General features: G+C 46.0%; 1 protein-coding gene across 1 annotated transcript; it reads left to right on the top strand.

The window, feature by feature from the left end:
- Positions 1–7,827: 7,827 nt before the first annotated feature.
- NQO1 (NAD(P)H quinone dehydrogenase 1) lies at positions 7,828–21,129 on the top strand. The gene is made up of 6 exons (XM_037516019.2): positions 7,828–8,265; positions 13,796–13,960; positions 14,073–14,203; positions 16,913–17,026; positions 18,012–18,113; positions 18,968–21,129. Exons 1-6 carry the CDS (start codon positions 8,259–8,261, stop codon positions 19,271–19,273), a joined length of 825 nt encoding a protein of 274 aa, XP_037371916.1. The 5' UTR covers positions 7,828–8,258; the 3' UTR covers positions 19,274–21,129.
- Positions 21,130–21,565: the final 436 nt, after the last annotated feature.

Here is a 21,565-nt window from a genome sequence, read left to right as displayed (position 1 = left end):
GGTTAATTTCTGATGGCATCAATGTTATACACTCATTCAGGTATCATTGGGATAGGAGTATCAGTTCAAATCAAGAGTTTTAGTTTAGGGTCTCCCCGGTGGCGCAGCAGTTGAGCACTGGGTTGCGAAGCTGCCCGCGGCCTCTGCGGCGCCGGTTCAATCCCTGGCTGCTCCCCGGCCACCTGAGGAGGGTCCCACATGGCGCGCAGACCTTTCCTGCCACCCGCTGCTCCCCTCAACAGTGTACTTCGGTCCTTCTGCCTGCTCTGCTCCCTGCTCTGGCTCTGGTGAATTCTCTCACCCTCCCGCGCTTCTGACTGTACCCAGTGCATGTATAAACAAAACAAACAAATAAAAACATGCCTCTATAAAAAAAAAAAATTTAAAAAAAAAGAGTTTTAGTTTAGAGAAAACATAAGAGTGTATACACACAGCCTATGCTAGGGGTGTGTGTGCATATTCCTATACGAGGTATGGTGCCCTTCCCTTCCTCGCTAGCTCCCTAGCATAATGGCTTGCTATAAGAATATGTAAGTATTTCAGGGCCTCCCTGGTGGTGCAAGGAGTTAAGACACAACCTATGAAGCTATCCGCAGCCACTGCTGCACGAGTTTGAGGCCCAGCCAGGGAGATACCAACATGGCACAGCAGACCTCCTGACTTGCCCACTGCTCCCCTCAGCAGTGTATTTCAGTCTCCCTGTTCTGTTCCCCACTCTGGGATACCTAAATTTTGGAGAAAATTTGGAGTAAACTTACAGATCACTGTGTTTGTATGCTCGTGGGTTTGGAGGTAAATTCTCATAAATGAAACCCTTTTGCATAATTAAAACAATGCTGAGACTGTAATTCTCTGAGCCATTATGATAGGCAAGTGTTATGGGTATTTACTACCAGCTGCTTGGACCTCTGCAAACACTGGAAATAGGGGGTTGTTTATCTTGTTGTCCCCTTTACCAAGTACAGCAATGGATCTTGAACGATGTTTAATAAATGCTTGTAAGTGGAAAGCATGACTCAGACCAGTTGGAAGAAAATAGTCAAGAGGCAGGAAATGCTTTTTCCTTAGTTTTCTTTTAGTTTGCTCTTGGAAGTCACAAAGGCATTCCCCAGCCTTGGAAGTGTCCACATGAAAATGGATGAGTAACTAATTTGTGGGAACAAGAAGATCAAACTTTGAAAGTGGGTCCCCTTCTATACCTTCAATTTTGTGACCTGGTCCCAAAACTTGATGTGCTGCATCAGATAAAATCTCTTCACAGCTCTCTCTCATGGCACAAGGGGTTAAGTGTCAGCACTGTGAAACAATATGCAGCTACTGCAACATGAGTTAGATCTCCAGGCAGGGAGCAACCCACATGGTGCAGCAGACCTCTCCTGTCTCGCCCGCTGCTCCCCTCAGCAGTGTACTTCGGTCAATCTGCCTGTTCTGTTCCCCACTCTGTCTCTGATGAATCCTCTCACTCCCCACACCTCTGGCCTACACCCCAGTTCTTGTATGCATAAATAAATCTTTAAAAATAAAATCTCTTTGCAAGTAGGGAGGGGGAGGAGAGGAATCAAAACAGAGGAGAGAAGAGCAGAAGTGACTGTGGTAATAGATCATGGGGTGATATAGATCATGGGGAGATCTAGAGGGACTACCCCTGAGGGAAAAAATCAAATATTCTACAAAAATGAACAATGATGAAAGGAAATAAATAAACAAATCTCTTCACAACTGATACATCCCATTTCCCTAGAAATTTCAGTTTAACCAGAGTGACTGAAGCCCAATAGAAGTTATGAATGAGGGAGTGAGTCTGGGCAGACAACTAGTCAGGGTCAGGATACCCTAACTGGTAAAAACTGAATGTTCGGAAAACCCACACAACACTGAAGCAACAGGCAAAACCTTGTTCTGGGAAAATGGACCAAGTAACCTAAAAAGGAGTCCCAGCAGCCCTCAACCAATCAACAGGGATACAAAGCAGACACCTGAGCCCTTCAGCAGCTACCCACACAGGACCCCTCTCTTTCAGGGAGTTTTCCTGTCCTTCTTATCTGACAATAAATTTCTTGCTCTTGTGCCTCACACTGGTCTTGACTTGAGTTCTTACCTCAGCAAGACAAGAACAGGGAGCCCCTTAGGGTCCAGATCCCAAACTCTGAGCCCGATTTGGTTACTCTTATGCTAAGTAGGCCTCCCTATTTAGCATAATTGTGACAAAATTCCAGCAGGAAATTCTTGACCACAGGAAGTCCGACAAAAGGGCATGTGTTTGTTGCAATAGTGATCATTGTGGCGAGACAGGAGGGTAGGATGGGATTTACAGGAGGAGAATCATTTCTCCCCTAATATCAAAGACCTGTTCCCTCTAGTTATGTTTGACCGGTAGCCACGGGAACCACCGAGGACAACAGATGCCCAGGTCCCCTGAGAGGCCTGAGCATGGCTCTGGGCTATCATTCTAAGTCCATTATCCGCAGCTCAGAGAAAAGCAAGGGGGCTTTGGGGACTTCTTTTGCAAAAAAGCAGCCATACGTATGGATGTGGTGCCTGGGCAGGTGACTAATGAGGCTGTTTGTGTTCTTTCCTAGGAAGGAGGATGGGGGACTCTAGAGGGTTCTCCTATCCCTGCTTTTTATTTCTAGATAATGAAGACAATCAACAAAGCTTCCCACAGCTCCACTGTGCCAGCCCACTCCCAGGAGGTTTGGGGGAGGCCTTGAGAACACTGTTTTCAGTTGTCATACAGGGCCCTGGTACATATATCCTCCTGGGACAGAAACCAGCTCTGAGAAGACCATGGGTATTGTACCATCTTGAAATAACAGCAAATTAAAGCTAGAGGGATGGGATATTGGAGACAATCCACTCTAATGCCATATTTTCACAGATGAGGCAACCAGGTCTCAGACAGAAGAGCATTTGCAGCTGACCAGGAGCTAGAGTCAAGAATTCTGACTCTAACTCTGATAGCATGCAGAGTCTGGGACCTGGCTCTGGAGTCTGAGAGTCTGATTCAACTTCTGGCCCGAGTTTCCTGATTCGTAAAATGGGACTTTTTCCCTATATCACATCATACACAAAAAAGGACTTAAATCTAAGAGCTAAAATTATAAAACTCTTCAAAGAAAACATACATATAGGGGCCTCCCTGGTGGCACAAGGGGTTAAGTGTCAGCACTATGAAGCTATCCGCAGCCACTGCAGCAGGAGTTCGATCCCTGGCCAGGGACCCACATGTTGTAGCAGACCTCTCCTGTCTCTTCCACTGCTCTCCTCAGCAGTATATTTCAGTGGATCCATCTGTTCTGCTCCCTACTCTGTCTCTGGTGAATTCTTCCCCCTCCCCCCACCCAGCACCTCTGGCCTGCCCCCAACTCTTGTATGCATATTAATAAATCTTTTAAGGGCCTCCCTGGTGGCACAGAGGGTTGACACGCAACCTATGAAGCTATCCACAGCCACTGCAGCATGAGTTTGATCCCCGGCCAGGGAGCTACCCACATGGCGCAGCAGACCTCTCCTGTCTCCCTGCTGCTCCCCTCAGCAGTATATTTCAGTCATCTGCCTGTTCTGCTTCCCACTCTCTGTCTCTGGTGAATCCTCTCACCCTCCGGTGCCTCTGGCCTGTATCCCAGCTCTTGCATAAAAATAAAGAAATCTTTTTAAAAATTTTAAAAAATAAACACATGCTGTACAAAAAGAAAGAAATAAAAAAATTTTTAAAATGCCTATGTAAGTACCCATATTCCCCTCCATCCCAAGCTCCTGCTGACCAATGAAACCCCCTACTGAACTTTCCTATCCCTTAAAATAGGATTTTCAATTCTTAAATGCATGTAAATAGTAGTTATCTCCTATCACTTTCCATTCCTAGAAGAAAAACTTAAAAACAGTGTATTTAATGGTTCCAGAGATAACTACATTCTAATGTGGAGTTTTTGCTTCTGTCTCTTAATTTATCGGCTTTAGATAGTATCGATATACTTTGTAACAAGAAAAATAATAGAACATTCAGTTTACTCACAGTCAAACTAGAACCAGGGTGAAAAGGTGGTGAGACACCCATTGCAGGCACATCACCAAGATGAGAATTAACACAGCTTTGGCCTCTCCCAGAAATGGAATCTTAATCCAGTCGATCAGGAAGCAGCCTGCAATAACCAACTCACTTTTTTTTTTTAAAGATTTATTCATTTATGCATACAAGAGCTGAGGTGTAAGCCAAAGGTGCAGGGGGTGAGAGGATTCACCAGAGAGAGTGGGGAACAGAACAGGCAGGTTGACTGAAATATACTGCTGAGGGGAGCAGTGGGCGAGTCAGGAGAGGTCTGCTGCACCACGTGGGTCAGCTCCCTGGCCGGATATTGAACTTGTGCTGCAGAGGCTGTGGATAGTTTCATAGTGCTGCGCCTTAACCTCTTGCGCCACCAGGGAGGTCCCTCACTTTTTTTTCAAACCTAGTATGACATATTTGTTCACTCCCTTCTGCCTGTAAGTCTCTGAGTTTGTATAGATCCTCAAAGTCCTTTCTGTCAGCTAGGTGGAATGCTGATTATAGACTAAAGCCAGTAAGTGTTTAAAATTTTACTCAGTGAAAATTTGGTTTGAGCAAATTAAGACAGGATCTTTATTAACTGATTGTTCTTTTCGCTTTAAGTTCCATATGGCTTGACTTAGCACTTTACTGGTCCTATCTATATTTAAGATGTTTATATTTTGTCTATCATGACTTTTTTTCTGTGTGCATTTGATTTTTTTAAAAGCTTTATTTATTTATTTATACAAGACCTGGGGTACAGGCCAGAACCGTGGGAGGGTGAGAGGATTCACCAGAGACAGAGCGGGGAGCAGAACAGGCAGAAAGCCTGAAAAGACTGCTGAGGGGAGCAGCGGGAGAGACAGGAAAGGTCTGCTGTGCCATATGGGTTTCTCCCTGGCTGGCCGGGAATCGAACCCGCGCTGCAGAGGCTGCAGACAGCTTCACAGTGCTGTGCTCAATCTGCTGCACCACTAGGGAGGCCCTACATTTGATTTTGTAAAGGATTTTATTTATTTCTTTTTGCATAGAAAAACTGGGGTACAGGGCCTCCCTAGTGGCACAGGGTTTAAAGTCTCAGTGCTATCAAGCTACCGCCAACCACTGCGGCCTGAGTTTGATCCTCAGCATGGCAGACCTCTCCTGTCTCGCCCGCTGCTCCCCTCAGCAGTGTATTTCAGTAGATTTGCCTGTTCTGCTCCCCACTCTGTCTCTGGTGAATCCTCTAGCCCCCCTATACCCTAGTTCTTCTATGCATAAATAAAATAAATATAAATCTTTAGGGCCTCCATGGTGGTGCAAGAGGTTAAGTGTCAAGCTATTGCCAGCCATTGCAGCATGAGTTCAGTTCCCCAGCTGGCCAGGTACGTTCAGCAGGTACATCCACCTGGTACATCCACCTGTTCTGCTCTCTATTCTCTCTGTGGTCAATCTTCTCACCCTCCTGCACCTCTGGCCTACACCCCAACTCTTCTATGCATAAATAAATATTTTTTTTAAAAAAGAAGACAATGAAGAAAAGATAAATAGCAGGGGGTGGGGGGAGGGCCTCACTGGTGGCCTAGGAGTTATGTCTCAGCGCAATTCAATCCCTAGCCAGGGAGGTGACTCACATGGCGCAGCAGACCTCTCCTGTCTTGCCCGCTGCTCCACTCAGCAGCATATTTCAGTAGGTCTGCCTGTTCTGCTCCCCACTCTGTGTCGAGTGAATCCTCTCACCCCCCACACCACATCTCTGGACTCACACCCCAGTTCTTCTATAAAAAAAAAAAAGATAGGGCCTCCCCGGTGGCGCAGCGGTTGAGCACTGGGTTGCGAAGCTGCCCGCGGCCTCTGCGGCGCCAGTTCGATCCCCGGCCACTCCCCGGCCACCGGAGGAGGGTCCCACATGGCGCGCGGACCTCTCCTGCCGCCCGCTGCTCCCCTCAGCAGTGTACTTTGGTCCTTCTGCCTGCTCTGCTCCCCGCTCTGGCTCTGGTGAATTCTCTCACCCTCCCACACTTCTGACTGTACCCAGTGCATGTATAAACAAAAACAAACAAACAAATAAATAAAAGCATGCCTCCTCTATTAAAAAAAAAAAAAAAAGATAAAATAGCTGGGACTACATCAAACTAAAAAGTTCCTATACAGCAAAAGAGACAATAACCAGAACGAGACACCCTACAGATTGGGAGAAAACATCTGCACTCCATACAACTGAAAGGGACTTATATCAAAGATCTACAACTCAACAAAAATAAACAACCCAGTCAAATAATGGGCAGAAGAGCTAAAAACACAGTTTTCCAAAGAGGAAATGCAAATGACCAATAGGTATATGAAAAAAATGCTCAACATCACTTATAATCAGGGAAATGCAAATCAAAACCACAATGAGATATCACCTCACACCAGTAAGAATGGCCCATATTCCCTGGTAGCTCAAGGGGTTAAAACGCAGCACTATGAGGCTATCCACAGACACTGCAGCACTTCGATCCCCGGCCAGGGAGGTGACCCACATGGCGCAGCAGACTTCTTCTGCCTCGCCTGCTGCTGCTCCCCTCAGTGTATTTCAGTGGATCCACCTGTTCTGCTCCCCACTCTGTCTCTGGTGAATCCTCTCACATCCCCCAGAATGTCTCTGGCCTGTACCCCAATTCCTGCATGCATGCATGCATAAATAAATCTTTTAAAAAAGCTGACAACAACAAATGTTGGTGAGGATGTAGAGAAAAAGGAACACTCATACTTCTGGTGAGAATGCAGATTGGTCCAACCACTATGGAAAGCCCAAATTATTAAAAATGGACCTAGAATCTACCCAAAGGACACAAGAACATTAATTTGAAAGGATACTTGCATGCCTATGTTTATTGCAGCGCTATTACAATACCTAAGATATGGAAACAACCTAAATGCACCAAAACAGATGACTAGATCAAGATGTGGTATATATACACAAAGGAACACTACTCAGCAATCAACAAAGATAAACCCATGCCATTTGCAGCAACTTGGATGGAGCTGGAAGGGATTATGCTCAGTGAAATAAGTCAGAAGGGAAAAATAATAATAGGATGATATCACTTATAGAAGGAATATAGGGAAACTAAACAAAGGGCCAAAAAAAAAAGACAAAATGTGTAGGCAACTACAGATCTGAGACTTAAAGCCAGGGGACAGGAAGGGAAAAAGACCAAAGGGAAGGGAAGAGCACAAGGGACCATGGTGCTGGTTCTCAGGTGGTATCGAGGTGGGATATTTGCCTGCGGACAGCTTCACAGCGCTGCGCTCAACCCGCTGCGCCACCGGGGAGGCCCAATAAATAAATCTTCACACACACACACACACACACACACACACACACAAATACCGCACAAAAACAATGTAAAAAAAATTAATAAAAATGAAAATAAATTTAATGTTTACCCTATTTCTTCCTTCCCAGTCAGCCTACCGACAAGCTCCTGGGGGAGCAAAACCAATTCATCCCTAGTGTTGGAGCAGAGGTTTGTGTTGTGCCCAGAAATACCTTCTGTGCCTGGCACACCCCTCCCCCCACACACACACCCCCACACCCCCACACACACCCCTCCACACACCCCGCTCCCTGCTGTAAAGGGCAGAATCTCACCCTCGCAAAGAAAGAAACAAATTTACTTTCCCAGAGCATATCGCCTCGATTGTCTCAGAGTAGTTCCTGTCAACCCTAAAATCCAAATTCGGAGTCATAGTGACTCAGCGGAATCTGATTCAAAGGACCGCCATCGTCCGCACCCAGCTCTCGGGCCGCCCCTTTCCAGGGCGGCTGTTTACACTTTCGCCCGGCTTGGGGGGCACGGAGGGTGTGCCCGACCAGGTCTTGGAAAACTTCCTCCTTGTCACCTCGGTAGCTCCAGGGCAGGATCCAGATGGACCCCCGCCCAGACCCTTGAGGTACCTCTCACGCTTTCCCTTCTTGGCTGTGTGTCAAGTCTCCACCCCCCAGATTGCCCCTTTCTCCCTAAAACTACTGCACCGGGTGCTCCGCCCGTTGCCCCAAGACCCAGCAGCCGGCCCCGCCCTCGTTGCCTGCCCAGCTCTAGTAGGCCGGCCTGGGCCGGGTGTATAAAGGAGCGGGCGCTCTGCGAGCAGCCCCCGTGACGCCTTCCACCGCAGCTCCAGGGTGCAGGAGAACCTTGACCAGCCAGGGCCGCCGGCAGCTAGCAGACCAGCAGACCAGCGGAGCCCACGCGCGCCCGAAGTCATGGCTGGTGAGTGCGCCGGCCACCGAGCCCGCAGTGTGTAGGGCTTGGCCCTGCTTTTTCTTCCTTGACTCCAAACTGGAAAGAACAAAGGCTGTAGGGTCCTGGGATGAGCCTGGACCAGGCTTAGTAAGAGAGGGAATTCCTGTTTCAATCCAGCCTCCACAGACCCTGGTGGGCGTTCTTGGGAAACTAACCTTGGAAGTAAAAATTACAAAACAGGTCTCACAACCAACCCTGAGGCCAAATCTGGCCCACCAGCGAACACTGCCTTTTGGCCTTACACTATTTAAAACGCTGGAATAAGTTGCTAACTTTATGAAGTGAATATAGGCAATTTCACTTTAAAATGTGGATTCCCAGTTTGGGGAGGAAAATTAGAGGATCTAGCAATTGAAGCGCTAGACCTGGGGAAGACACTCCCTTTAGTTTGACCAGACTCAGCAGCTGAGTCAAAGCTGAGCTGGGCAAAGCTGAGCTGGTAGTAGGTCCATTTCCAGTGAGCAGCTACCCTTCTGCTATCAGCTTGAGGGAACCTTAGAGCCACACTTAATCTGATGCATAGATCGCCTCCAATTTATCTTCTACTTTACCAGCTGCAACATCTGCAGGGCCAGGGCACTCAGTTTCCCAGGGAGCCTCACTCTGAAATTGCCAGACAGAAAATTTAGAAAGCCACTTCCGCAGTGCAACTCTACCTTTTTGTAATTTCCTTTCCTCTGGACCCAGTCCTGCCTTCTGAAAACACTTACCTGTGCAGAATATCATCTTGCTAAAAGTAAGTTTAAAACACTTTGGAAGGAAAGGGATTGCTGTCAGTTGACAAACTATAGTTAGAATCTCAGAGAAAGGGGGCCTCCCCTGGTGGCACAGCAGTTGAGCGCTGGACCGCGAAGCTGCCCGCAGCCTCTGCAGTGCCAGTTCGATCCCCAGCCACCGGCGAGGATCCCACATGGCACGCAGACCTCTCCTGCCGCACCTGCTGCTCCCCTCAGCGTATTTCATCAGTCTGCCTGTTCTGTTCCCCACTCTGGCTCTGGTGAATTCTTTCACCCTCCCGCGCTTCTGACTGTACCCAGTGCTTGTATAAATAAATAAATAAATAAATAAAAATAAATAAATAAATAAATAAATAAATAAATAAATAAATCTTAAAAAAGAATCTCAGAGAAAGGGCTAAATTGGGGATTGGAAACCCACCCAGAGTTTCTGGGGCCCCAGAAAACTGTGCTTCTGACACCAGAATGAATGCTCTGTGAAGACAAGGATTTGCATCTTTTTTTGGACATTGAACAGCACTGACTCTGCATAGTAGGTGCTCAATAAACTGTGCCAGTGCCTGAGAGGATTGGTTAGTGAGACACTAGTCTTTCAGGGGCAGAAAGAAAAGTTGGGGGTGTGGAATGTGAGGCAGAAATAGGAGATAGGTCACTGGGGAAGGAGCAAGTGTTTCAGGTCAATAAGTGAGGTGAGCCCAGAGCCTATTTCCAGGGACTGAGACTGGAAGGTGAACCAGGCAGAGGGAGAGACACATTAGCAAAGTGGGCTGGGCTGTGTGAGATATGGTTGCTTTCATTAGAGGGCAAACCGTGTGAGTGGCAGGCAGAAATGAATGTTTAACTAGAGATACTGATAATAACTCCATTTATCTTTCAAGGCTCAGCTCAAATGGCAGCTCCATCTGAAGGTCTGCAGTTAATAGTTTTCCTCTGTGGGACTTTGTCTCCAGCCTCTCCTTTCAGGCTAATGACACAGCTATTTGTTTATGGGTCTTGTCGCTTCTCTTTGGGTAAATTCTGAGAAAATCTAACCTGTCGTGTAGCTAGTTACGTGGCAGGAAGGGCCACTGAACCCACCAAGTTCAAAAAACCCAGTCTGCCCATAAAAAAATGACCTGGATATAGGAGGGGCTGGAGGATATGGTCATTATGTTGGGTTATTAGATCTCTGATAAAACAGGTACTACAGTAGGTCTTTTGTAAAAGTTAAGGGGCATAACTTGAACTTTTGAAAAGAGGGGGATATGTATATTGCGGTGATCATTTCACATCATATCCAAATATTTAAATCATTATGTTGCATACCTGAAACTCAGTACAGTGCCACTAAAAAAAGAATGTGAGCCAAGAGAATCAAAAGTGACAAAGCAGTGCTCAGTAAACATTAATAGGCTGATACAGCATAAAGGACATGCATTTCAGAGCTTAATATACTCACGTTTCTCCCCGTGGCGTTACGTCCTTGAGTTGACAAGAAAGGGGGTTGGAGTTTGTTGAGGAGCCTCAGGAGTTCCTTTCCCTTTTCCAGTCCTTCCAAACAGATAAATCACTCCATAGCGTTCAATTTTTCAACACGTTTATATTCTACCAAATCTTGAGTTTTCAGACTCTAAAATGCCAGGATCAAGCTTGGAAATCCTCATCTGGGACTTGCAGGGGCCTGAACCTTCCACTTGGCTGCGTTTAACCCAGTCTGCGTTGCTAAGGCCAGATGTAGTTAATTGTGATTAACCACAAGCAAGAGAACCAAACGCTTAAAGGGACCTTTCTAGTTATTTTTCTTTAATCAAAAAAGAAAGGTGCAGGTGCTTTTCCGCCTCCCCCCACAGTCACAATGGTTAAGGGTTATCCACTAGTAAGTAGGGACCCCAAGTATTAGGAGAAATTGTGGTGGTAAACTTTCTTTCTGTGGCATTCTTCCCTGCTCTCTGCACATTGCTGTATGGATATACTCTTTCTCTGTATTTTAAAATTAGTCCAGCTTCACCACTTACTATGAACTTGGAGTAACTTGCTTAACTTTCCTGTGCCTTGGTTTTCTCATCCATAATACAGGCGAGGGTCCCACATGGTGCGCAGACCTCTCCTACCACACCCGCTGCTCCCCTCAGCAGTGTATTTCATCAGCCTGTTCTGCTCCCAGCTCTGGCTCTGGTGAATTCTCTCACCCTCCCACGCTTCTGACTGTACCCAATGCTTGTAGAAATAAATAAATAAATAAATAAATCTTTTTTTTTTTTTAAATAAATAAATAAAGCTTGCTTGTTCTAACAATGTTATTCCTACAGAAGAGCTCCAAGAAAGAGTTCATTTCTCCCCACTGCCTCTACACCCTGGCCTCTACACCTCTTACTTAATCTAAGAAAATTATTAATAGTCTCATGTGATCATTCCATATTTTTTTCTTTATAGCAGTATATGCAAATCTCCCTGCAGATATTTTTTTTGGTAAAAGAATCCATTTTATAATGTATAATGTATAATCCATTTGATAAAAATGGATTCACTTTTTTTTTTAAAGATTTATTTATTTGTGCATACAAGAGCTGGGGTGTGGGAGGGTGAGAGGATTCACTAGAGACAGAGTGGGGAACAGAACAGGCAGATTGACTGAAGTACACTGCTGAGGGGAGCTGGAAGCAAGGCAGGAGAGGTCTGCTGCACCACGTGAGTTAGATCCCTGGCCTGCCAGGGATCAGACTTGCTGCAGTGGCTGCATATAGCTTCATAGTGCTGAGACTTAACTCCTTGCGCCACCAGGGAGGCCCTCATTTTATCTTTAACAATAGGTCATGAATATTTCTCTGGGTGAATACATACAATTAACTCATTCTTGTTAAGAGTATAATATTTTTTAGTGTGTATGTACTATCATTTATTCAAATGTTCTCCATAAGTAAACAATTGGGCTGTATCTAATTTTTTCCAATTAAAAAATAGTTGAGTACACATCCTCCATCATTTATCCCAATGTCCTGATGTTTTCAGTCTGTAGAACAGGGCACCAGGAGGACTTGCTGCAGGGAGATGAGGCCCAAGTGCAGGTCTAGAGTCTTTGGCCTGCATGTAGGACCTGGGGTTCAAGTCCCCAACAGAGCCATCAGTTCCCACTCTGTGCCTGGGGACACACCCATGCGGTTTCCAAAGGCTTCTTCCCTGCCCTATTTGCTTTTGCTGTCTGTGGTGGCTCTTCCTGCCTCCCATACCACTCTCTAACTCCTTTGTTGCTTTCTTTTTTTTTTTTTTTTTTTTAATAGAGGCATGTTTATTTATTTATTTATTTGTTTGTTTTATTTATACATGCACTGGGTACAGTCCGAAGCGCGGGAGGGTGAGAGAATTCACCAGAGCCAGAGCCGGGAGCAGAGCAGGCAGAAGGACCGAAATACACTGCTGAGGGGAGCAGCGGGCGGCAGGAGAGGTCTGCGCGCCATGTGGGACCCTCCTCCTCCGGTGGCCGGGGAGCAGCCGGGGATCGAACCAGCGGCGCGGAGGCCGCGGGCAGCTTCGCAACCCAGCGCTCAACCACTGCACCACCGGGGAGGCCCCTTTGTTGCTTTCTTTCTACTCTGTTCCTTGCTTCTGAGAGTTGGCTTCAAGGGCTTCCAAGCTTTCAGTTTGCTCTTCTCTCCATTTATGATGCTTTGAAGCTCTGATTGCAATCCACCCACTTGTGAAATAGCTGCAAAACTACCGGTCACTCCATTATCAGCCTGGGGACCCCTAGCGGCTCGCCCTGCGCCTGGGTCCTGCGGCGCGGCTGTCCAGGATAGCGAGGCGCTCCAGTGTCTCCGGATGCCCGCAGTCTCACTGTACTGCGGGTGCTGGCCCCTCATTCCCCAGCTCCGACTGCCGGTGACACTGAGCGGGGGCACTGATGGGGCTCGCTCAGCCCCCGTGGGCGGTTCAAAGGTACGGACACCTTCACCGAGCGCCAGAGCTACTGACACCGACACCGCCCCGGGCGGTTGCTGCTGAGGAGGTGACTGCGATCCGATCGATCCCATCGGTGGCAAGAGGGAGGAGGGAATTCTGCCATTTTAATAGCCCTGAGCGGTGCTTGTCTTTGTTCTGGCAATCTGATGGGGAAATGATGATATCTCATTTTAATTTGCTTTTCCTGACTGGTCAGGCAGTGAACCTTCTCATTTGTCATTCACATTTCCTCCTACCCGTGAATAGTGTGTTCAGATCCTTGACTTATTTTTGCTATTGCATTGTCTGTCTTAGTTTCTGTTTGTTTGTAGACATTCTTTGGGATTTTAACTCTTTCTGTTAAGAATGTGGATATCTTCTAGTTGATTGTCTTTTGATTTTGTTAATGGCGTGTTGGGTGAACACATTCTCATTTTTTTATTTAAAGATTTGTTTATTTATGCATACAAGAACTGGGGTACAGGCCAGAGGTGTGTGTGGGGGGGCGAAAGGATTCACCAGAGACAGAGTGGGGAGCAGAACAGGCAGATGTACTGAAATAAACTGCTGAGGGGAGCAGTGGGCCAGACAGGAGAGGTCTGCTGCGCCATGTGGGTAGCTCCCTGGCCGGCTGGGGATCGAACTGGTGCTTCAGAGGCTGCAGACAGCTTCATAGTGCTGTGTTTAACCCCTTGCGCCACCAGGGAGGCCCAGAGAAAAAATATTTTTTTAAGGTGAGAATATATTGCAGTTGATAGACTGATAAGGCAATGTCTAACATAGTCGCTGAAGCTTTGCAGGTTGGTACCTCATTTTCTCCTTATGCCTTGTGTGTGTCTAAATAGCCAGGAAAGCTCTGATTGTGTTGGCTCACTCAGAAAAAACATCCTTCAACTATGCCATGAAGGAGGCTGCTGTACAAGCTCTGAAGAAGAAAGGATGGGATGTGCTTGAGTCAGACCTCTATGCCATGAACTTCAATCCTCTCATCACCAGAGAGGATATCAAAGGTAGGAGCAGCTCCTGCTTTAATGAGGTTTTGTGAAACTTCTTGCCTGTGGGTGGTTTTCTAGCCCAGCCTTGGCCATTCTGGCCTCAGTCGCTCCTTTTTCCTCTCTGCAGGTAAACTCAAAGACGCTGGGAACTTCCAGTATGCTGCCGAGTCTGCTCTAGCTTATAAGGAAGATCGTCTGAGCCCAGATATTGTGGCTGAACAAAAGAAACTAGAAGCTGCGGACCTGGTGATTTTTCAGGTGTGTTAGGACCTCAGAAGGGGTGTGGGTCTATTTGAGTTCTTATTGTCCTAGACTTGTCCCCTAATTAGCTATGAGATCTGTAGAGAGTCACTAACCCCACTTGACTGCATTCTTTCTCAAGACGGGTGATTGTCTGAAGAGCAGCGTTGCTGATTATCAGACAGGGTGGATCTGGCTGTATTACTCCTTGAAAATACGAATGTGATGGCAAAGATGACATATGAACCATGAGATTTTTCCCTAGTGTGTTTAATTTTTTCTCCACTTTGTGATTCCTTGTGGTAGTTCTCAAAGTTGGCAGTTCTCCCTTCTATAAGCATCCTGAAGAGTCTGTGGAGTGAGGCACGAGATTGACTTCTCTGCTGAAGATGCAGCCAAAGCAGCCCTGCCCTGTTTAATGTGTTGAGCAGCAAACCACGGCCTTTCTTTTCCCCTCCGGGAAGCTGCCTCAGCATTTAGCAGTCAGTATTGGAACTCTATATGCTTCCCGTCAGTCATCTTTCCTGGAAATGCCAGGCTCTGCTTCTACCAGTTCCAGCCAGTTTTTTCATACTGAACATGGAATGTGTACGAGACTGGAAATGACACAAGAAGGGTGAAACCAGTTATTCAATCAGCTGCAAAAAAATCCAGCCTTTGAAGTTCATTCTGCCCCAGCCTGTGGCTATGAATCAAAGCCGATTACCTCTAGTCAGGTCCCCCAAGGATGCGTTCTTGGTCCACGTTTCTACTGCCATCTTATCCTCATGCAGCCAAGGCAGCAATGGTAATAACCTTTAGTTCTGCATCTCAGAATCACCATAGTTTAGGCTTGGAAAGGACCTTGGTGATCTTTAAATTTAGCTTCTATCTGATGCATACCTTGTTTTCTATCATTACAACTGTGGAGGTTGTGCACTGCAAAATAGCAATGCATTGAAGGGCAATGTAAACACTGCAGATTTGCATATTTATGCCAACAGTTTTTCAGCAGATGGCAGGGAAAGTTATTCCAACATCATCAGTGTTCTTCAATAGTCTTTATTTTTTTTTTTTTTTGATAGAGGCATGCTTTATTTATTTGTTTGCTGGTTTGCTTGTTTGTTTTGTTTATACATGCACTGGGTATAGTCAGAAGCGCGGGAGGGTGAGAGAATTCACCAGAGCCAGAGCGGGGAGCAGAGCAGACAGAAGGACCGAAGTACACTGCTGAGGGGAGCAGCGGGCGGCAGGAGAGGTCTGCGCGCCATGTGGGACCCTCCTCCAGTGGCCGGGGAGCAGCCGGGGATTGAACCGGCGCCGCAGAGGCCGCAGGCAGCTTCGCAACCCAGCGCTCAACCGCTGCGCCACCGGGGAGGCCCTCTTCAATAGTCTTTAAACATAGAAATCAAGGGTCCTGAGGAAGCAGCACCTTAATTCTAACCAAGCTGCCATACGGGCTCGCCCCTGCTCAGTTTTCTCACATCTCCAAGAACAACTTGAGGGAGAGTAAACTTTAATACCCTGCAAGCCAATTAAGTCTATTTTCAGCTCTGACTGGAGAGCGTGCACACTCAGAATCTGCAAATATGGCCCCTTACAATTGCAGAGTCACAAGTATGAGAATGTAAGAAACTAGGAGAGATTATTCAAGTTCCTTTTTTCACAGGTGAGGCAAATGGATGTAGAGCAGATCCCTAGGGGGCTTATGTGGCAAAAAAAACTGAGTTGTTGGCAGAATCAGGGTGAGCACACAGATCTCCCTCACAGTTCTATGTTGTTGTTGTTGTTTTTTTTAAAGATTTATTTATGCATATAAGAACTGGGGTGCAGGCCAGAGGTGTGGGGGTGAGAGGATTCATCAGAGACAGAGTGGGGATAAGAACAGGTGAATTGACTGAAATACACTGCTGAGGGGAGCAGCAGGCGAGACAGGAGAGATTTGCTGCACCATGTGGGTTAGCTCCCTGGCCGGGGATTGAATTCATGCTACAGTGGCTGGTGATACCTTAAGAGCTCTGACTTTAACCCTTGTGCCATCAAGGAGGCCCAGTTCTGTGTTCTTTTCATTCTAAAACCTCACCTCCTAAGCCCCTTTGCTTTAGGTCAAAAACCCTCTACATACTGGAGAAAGCTACAGCGTCCCATAAATTCCTTCTGGGCCCTAGTTGTTCCCTCTGTGCAGTGTTCCAGTTGTCAGTGTCTTTATAACAGGAGTCAAGGATGAGAAGAAATACTGGTACTCCACTTTCATCAGGGCAAAAGGTGCTAAGCAAGACTGGCTCACAGAATTCCGCGTTAAACCTTAGTCCTGCGAATCATTTGTGTGGTTCTGTTGATTTTAAATGATAGGATTTTACACTCAGAGCACAAGGTACATGTTTTATAGTTTCAGTACCACACTCACTACAAAGCAAGCCCTTGGGAAAATACTGATTTCAGCATCACGTTGAAGCAAACTTTGTGACCCCGGCTGTGAGTCCTTGCTGCCTAGTGTGATTTCACAGAAACAAATCTTATTTGCACATGGCTTTCTTTTGGCCCATCCAGTATCTGTATCTTTAGGCAGAAACAGAGAGTGACCAGGATAGTAACTTGAATTTCTCTAATGTGCTAAGTCCTCCAGAAGGAACTACCAGGGCCTGAAGAAAAGTTGGCTCACAGAGACATCGTGGGCAGCAGCGAAGCATCCTAAGTCTTCTGAATTGGGGTGTCCCTGACCTGATCCCCTTGCTTTCTGTCCTGCAGTTCCCACTACAGTGGTTTGGAGTCCCTGCCATCATGAAGGGCTGGTTCGAGCGAGTTCTCGTCTCAGGGTTCGCTTACACGTATGCTGCCATGTATGACCAAGGACCTTTTCGGGTAGGTGGATATTTCTGCTTTTTCTAACAGGTAAATTTTGTTCTGAGGCAGAGTTTGAGCCCAGTTAGACTATAAGGTCAGGCTCTAGATGCCTTGGGGAAAGAAACATAATAAAGTCTTTATAGATGAAATGATATGTTTGGGACTTGCTTTAAAAAATACTTCAGGGTGGGGCCTCCCTGGCGGCGCAAGGGGTTAAGATGCAACCAATGAAGCAATCCGCAGCCACTGCAGCACAAGTTTGATCCCCGGCCAGGGAGCTACCCACATGGTGCAGTAGACCTCTTCTGACTTGCCCCACTGCTCCCCTCAGCAGTGTGTTTCAGTCAGTCTGCCTGTTCTGTTCCCCACTCTGTCTCTGGTGAATCCTCACACCACCATCCCCATGCCTCTGGCCTGAACCCCAGTTCTTGTGTGCATAAATAAATAACTTAAAAAAATACTTCAGGGTAGGGGGAAGGGGCCACAGGATTAGGTAAAACTAAAAATGACAAGTAGTAAGAGTTGGAGCTGGGTGGTGGATGCAGCATAGTACTGCTTTCTCTGCTTTCGGTATGTTTGAAATTTTCCATCATAAAAATGTACAAAGAGGTTCTGGCTTCATTTTCCCAGAGACCCACATACTGTATAACAATCACTGAGACTTTCTGGATCACGTGGTTAGCACCGAGGGTAGACAGATAAAAACAACAAATAACTCAGCATAGATACCTGGAGTTATTCACACTTACTATGCATTATATGACCGCTTGCTCCTGATTTGTCACACCCAAAGTATGGGATCCTGGGCTTGCCCCTGGCTTCCTGTCTGTGTCTGCCATCCAGGCCGGCATTTCTGCAGTCATACTGCGTGGCTCAGAGGCACCAAGGTGTGAAGTAGCATAAACAGCAACTAAGGTGGACTTGTGTGTTTTTTTCTCTGGGGCAGTTTCATTAGCTTCCTGTCACCAAGGAGATGCGGATGGTAATGACTTTTCTCTTACAGAATAAGAAGGCAGTGCTTTCCATCACCACTGGTGGCAGTGGCTCCATGTACTCTCTGGAGGGAGTCCACGGGGACATGAATATCATCCTCTGGCCAATTCAGGTACCTACTTTTCAGTGAACCTTCAGGGGGATTCATTAATTGAGCTTTCTCTGGGGTCCAAAGCCTCAACACAGCAGTTGAAAACAGGTCTGATGTGTGAAGGTGAAAGCAGAGTAATGATGCAGAACTACAGGAAGCTTCCTTTCAGGAGTCATCTGTCTTCACAGACCTGTGTGCTTGTAGTAAAAATCATGTGTGCATAAGCTCCAACACCATTCTCTCGTATCCAAAGGCAAGGGCACACGACCCTACTGTGTATAGACAGGTGTTCTGATCCTCTCCATAGGACTGATGTCTCTCTTCAATCTTCCCGTCCTTCTCCACATGATTCCTACAATCTCTCAGACTACTACCAGGAAAATTTAAGAAATGATTTTAGTCCAGTAAATAAAACTGAAGTCTGAAGCAGTTCTGGTGGCCACTGGACTCTCAAGATAGGGTTGGAGAAAGTAGCAGATGCAGTGGCCACCTATGTAATATTGGAGACTACTGAAGAATAAAGACTCATCTAGTTCTATAGAGAGGCAGAGAAATGCACATCTGCATGCTTTGGCAAGAGTCCCCAGCCAAGAAGCAAAACCTCTCCCTTATGTAATAGAACTTCTAGTACTTTTGGCAGAGGCTCCTAGGCTGGCACAGTTTCAAGGCTTTATTCATTTAAAGAAGAACACAGCTGAATAGGCTAAAATAGGTAACAGGAAGGCAGAGAGCGCAGAAGGTGAAAGAATGTGGCTATGAACCTATTCTTCTGGGTGCCTCTCATTTCCACATTTGGGTGTTTTTTGGGAAGCCCAGATTAACTGTTGGTATGTGGTACAAGCTGTGCCTCACTGCTGTGCTTTGTATATCCTCAGAGTGGCATTCTCCATTTCTGTGGGTTCCAAGTCTTAGAACCTCAACTGACATACAGCATTGGGCACGTACCAGCGGATGCCCGAACTCAGATCCTGGAAGGATGGAAGAAACGCCTAGAGAATATTTGGAATGAGCCCTCACTATACTTTGCTCCAAGTAACTTCTTTGACCTCAACTTCCAGGCAGGATTCTTAATGAAAAAAGAAGTAAAGGAAGAGCAGAAAAGCAAGAAATCTGGCCTCTCTGTGGGTCATCACTTGGGCAAATCCATTCCAACTGACAACCAGATCAAAGCCATAAAATAAGATTCATAGAACTTGATTTCCTAGAAAAACGTAGCCAAAGCTTAGCATCTTTCTTAGACGTCTTTGATGTTCCTTCAGAATTCTTTAAGGTCCTCTACATAATTTAATTTCTTTTGAGATAAATTTTTAGGGATAAGTCTGACTAGACACAGGCCTCCCTGGTGGCGCAGTGGGTTAAGACGCAACCTATGATGCTGTCCACAGCCTCTGCAGCACAAGTTCTAGTCTCCGGCCAGCCAGGGAGCAACCCACATGGCACAGCAGACTGCTCCTGACTCCCCTGCTTCTCCCCTCAGCAGTGTACTTCAGTCAATCTGCCTGTTCTGTTCCCCACTCTGTCTCTGGTGAATCCTCTCACCCCCCCACAACTCTGGCCTGTACCCCAGCTCTTGTATGCATAAATAAATCATAATAAATAAATCTGACTAGACACCATCCAACTCTTCAAAGATCTTTTTTTTTTTTTAAGATTTATTTTTATATAAGAACCAGGGTACAGGCCAGATGCGCGGGAGGGTGAGATGATTCACCGGAGACAGAGCAGGGAACAGAACAGGCAGACTGATGAATACACTGCTGAGGGGAGCAGCAGGCGAGACAGGAGAGGTCTGCTTTGCCATGCGGGATTCTTGCCAGCTGGGATCGAACCCACGCTGCAGAGGCTGTGGACAGCTTCGCAGTGCAGCGCTCAACTGACTGAGCCACCAGGGAGGCCCCTGATCTATTTTTCTTTTAATTACCTCTCTGTGGTTTGTGGCAGAAGGGAATTGCTCAGAGAAAGAAATGACTGAATGTCTTAACTAAGGGACTTGTTTAGTAGTCATTATAGTTGTTTGTAATATACATTGGTTTTAATTACTATACCCTGACAAATATGTATGTAATGTTACTTTCTTCAGCTTTTGTTATTTGTATATGGTACAGATACCTTGAAATGAAAAGCTAATAAAAGCTTTTTTACCTCAGTTTTCTAATTTAATATTTGCAGAAATAAACCAACACATGTATATACGGCATTTGCTACAGTAGGTGAATTCAAGAAAGAAAATAATACCCCTAATACTTAAAACAGCATTCCACCAACAGTACTTTATTTCTCATCTATATAAACATCTGGAAACTTTTCTCTGTATCATTACTAAACTGACATCTTTCAAGGATGCATTTTGGTTCCAAGACACTTGGGATAAGATCAAATGCCTGGAGTTTCTTTAACTTCAGTGAACAATTTGGGCATAATGTTCTATCTTCCCACTTAAATTGCAGAAGTGCATCTCTACTAACTGTTGGTGTTTGATGAAAGACCACCCTCTTGTGGTGCACTGAAAGAACATACAAGTTATGATGCAAAGTAAGGTTGCCTGAAATTGGCAGCAGCCTACTTACTACCTGCCTATGATAGCATCTAGTCGGAGAACCTCACTTGCCACATACTAACTAGAACTGAGGTTTGCCCCCCTCCCCACTACAATATCCACAACAGCAGGTATCTGGGTGTTTCAGTTTGAAAATAATTTTTGCTGCCTTCATCCTTACTAATTTTGTGTGAATATCTAAAAGATTCAAATGAAATAATATCCATTTCTACAAAACAGATCCATACTCATTAGTTTTAGTGCAGGTGGTGATAGAGGCATTCTGGTAAAAATGGATTCTACTGAGGAAGCTGTGATCAGAGGCTTCAGTAATAAATTATGGCTATAAGCCTAAGATGACTTAGCTGGAAAACTTATTCAACAGGGCTGTTTCATACTAAATGGTAGTATTAAAATACTACTAAATGGCAGTATTAAAATACCTATTAAAATACTTTGGACCAGGCCTCCCCGGTGGCACAGCGGTTGAGCGCTGGGTTGCCAAGCTGCCCGCAGCCTCTGCAGCACTGGCTTGATTCACAGCTGCTCCCCGGCCACTGGAAAAGGGCCCCTCATGGTGTGCAGACCTCTCCTGCCGCCCGCTGCTCCCCTCAGCAGTGTACTTCGGTCCTTCTGCCTGCTCTGCTCCCCGCTCTGGCTCTGGTGAATTCTCTCACCCTCCCGCGCTTCTGACTGTACCCAGTGCTTGTATAAATAAATAAATAAATAAATAAATAAATAAATAAATAAAATTAAAAATAAATCTTTAAAAAAAAGTACTTTGGACCCAGATGATAGCACTAGAAGTGTTGAGAAGTGGTTGGATTCTGGATATATTTCAAAAGTTGGAGTAGCAGAATTTGATGAATTGGCTCTATGCCAGATTAAAAAAACCCTCAAAGGTATTTCAGGGCAAGAAATTGGCAGCAATCTGGAG

The sequence above is a fragment of the Talpa occidentalis genome, unplaced genomic scaffold (assembly GCF_014898055.3).
Source record: "Talpa occidentalis isolate TD23 unplaced genomic scaffold, MPIMG_talOcc4v2.1 talOcc4.17, whole genome shotgun sequence".
Classification (NCBI taxonomy): Eukaryota; Metazoa; Chordata; class Mammalia; order Eulipotyphla; family Talpidae; genus Talpa; species Talpa occidentalis.
This window is presented reverse-complemented; position numbering and strand designations above follow the sequence as displayed.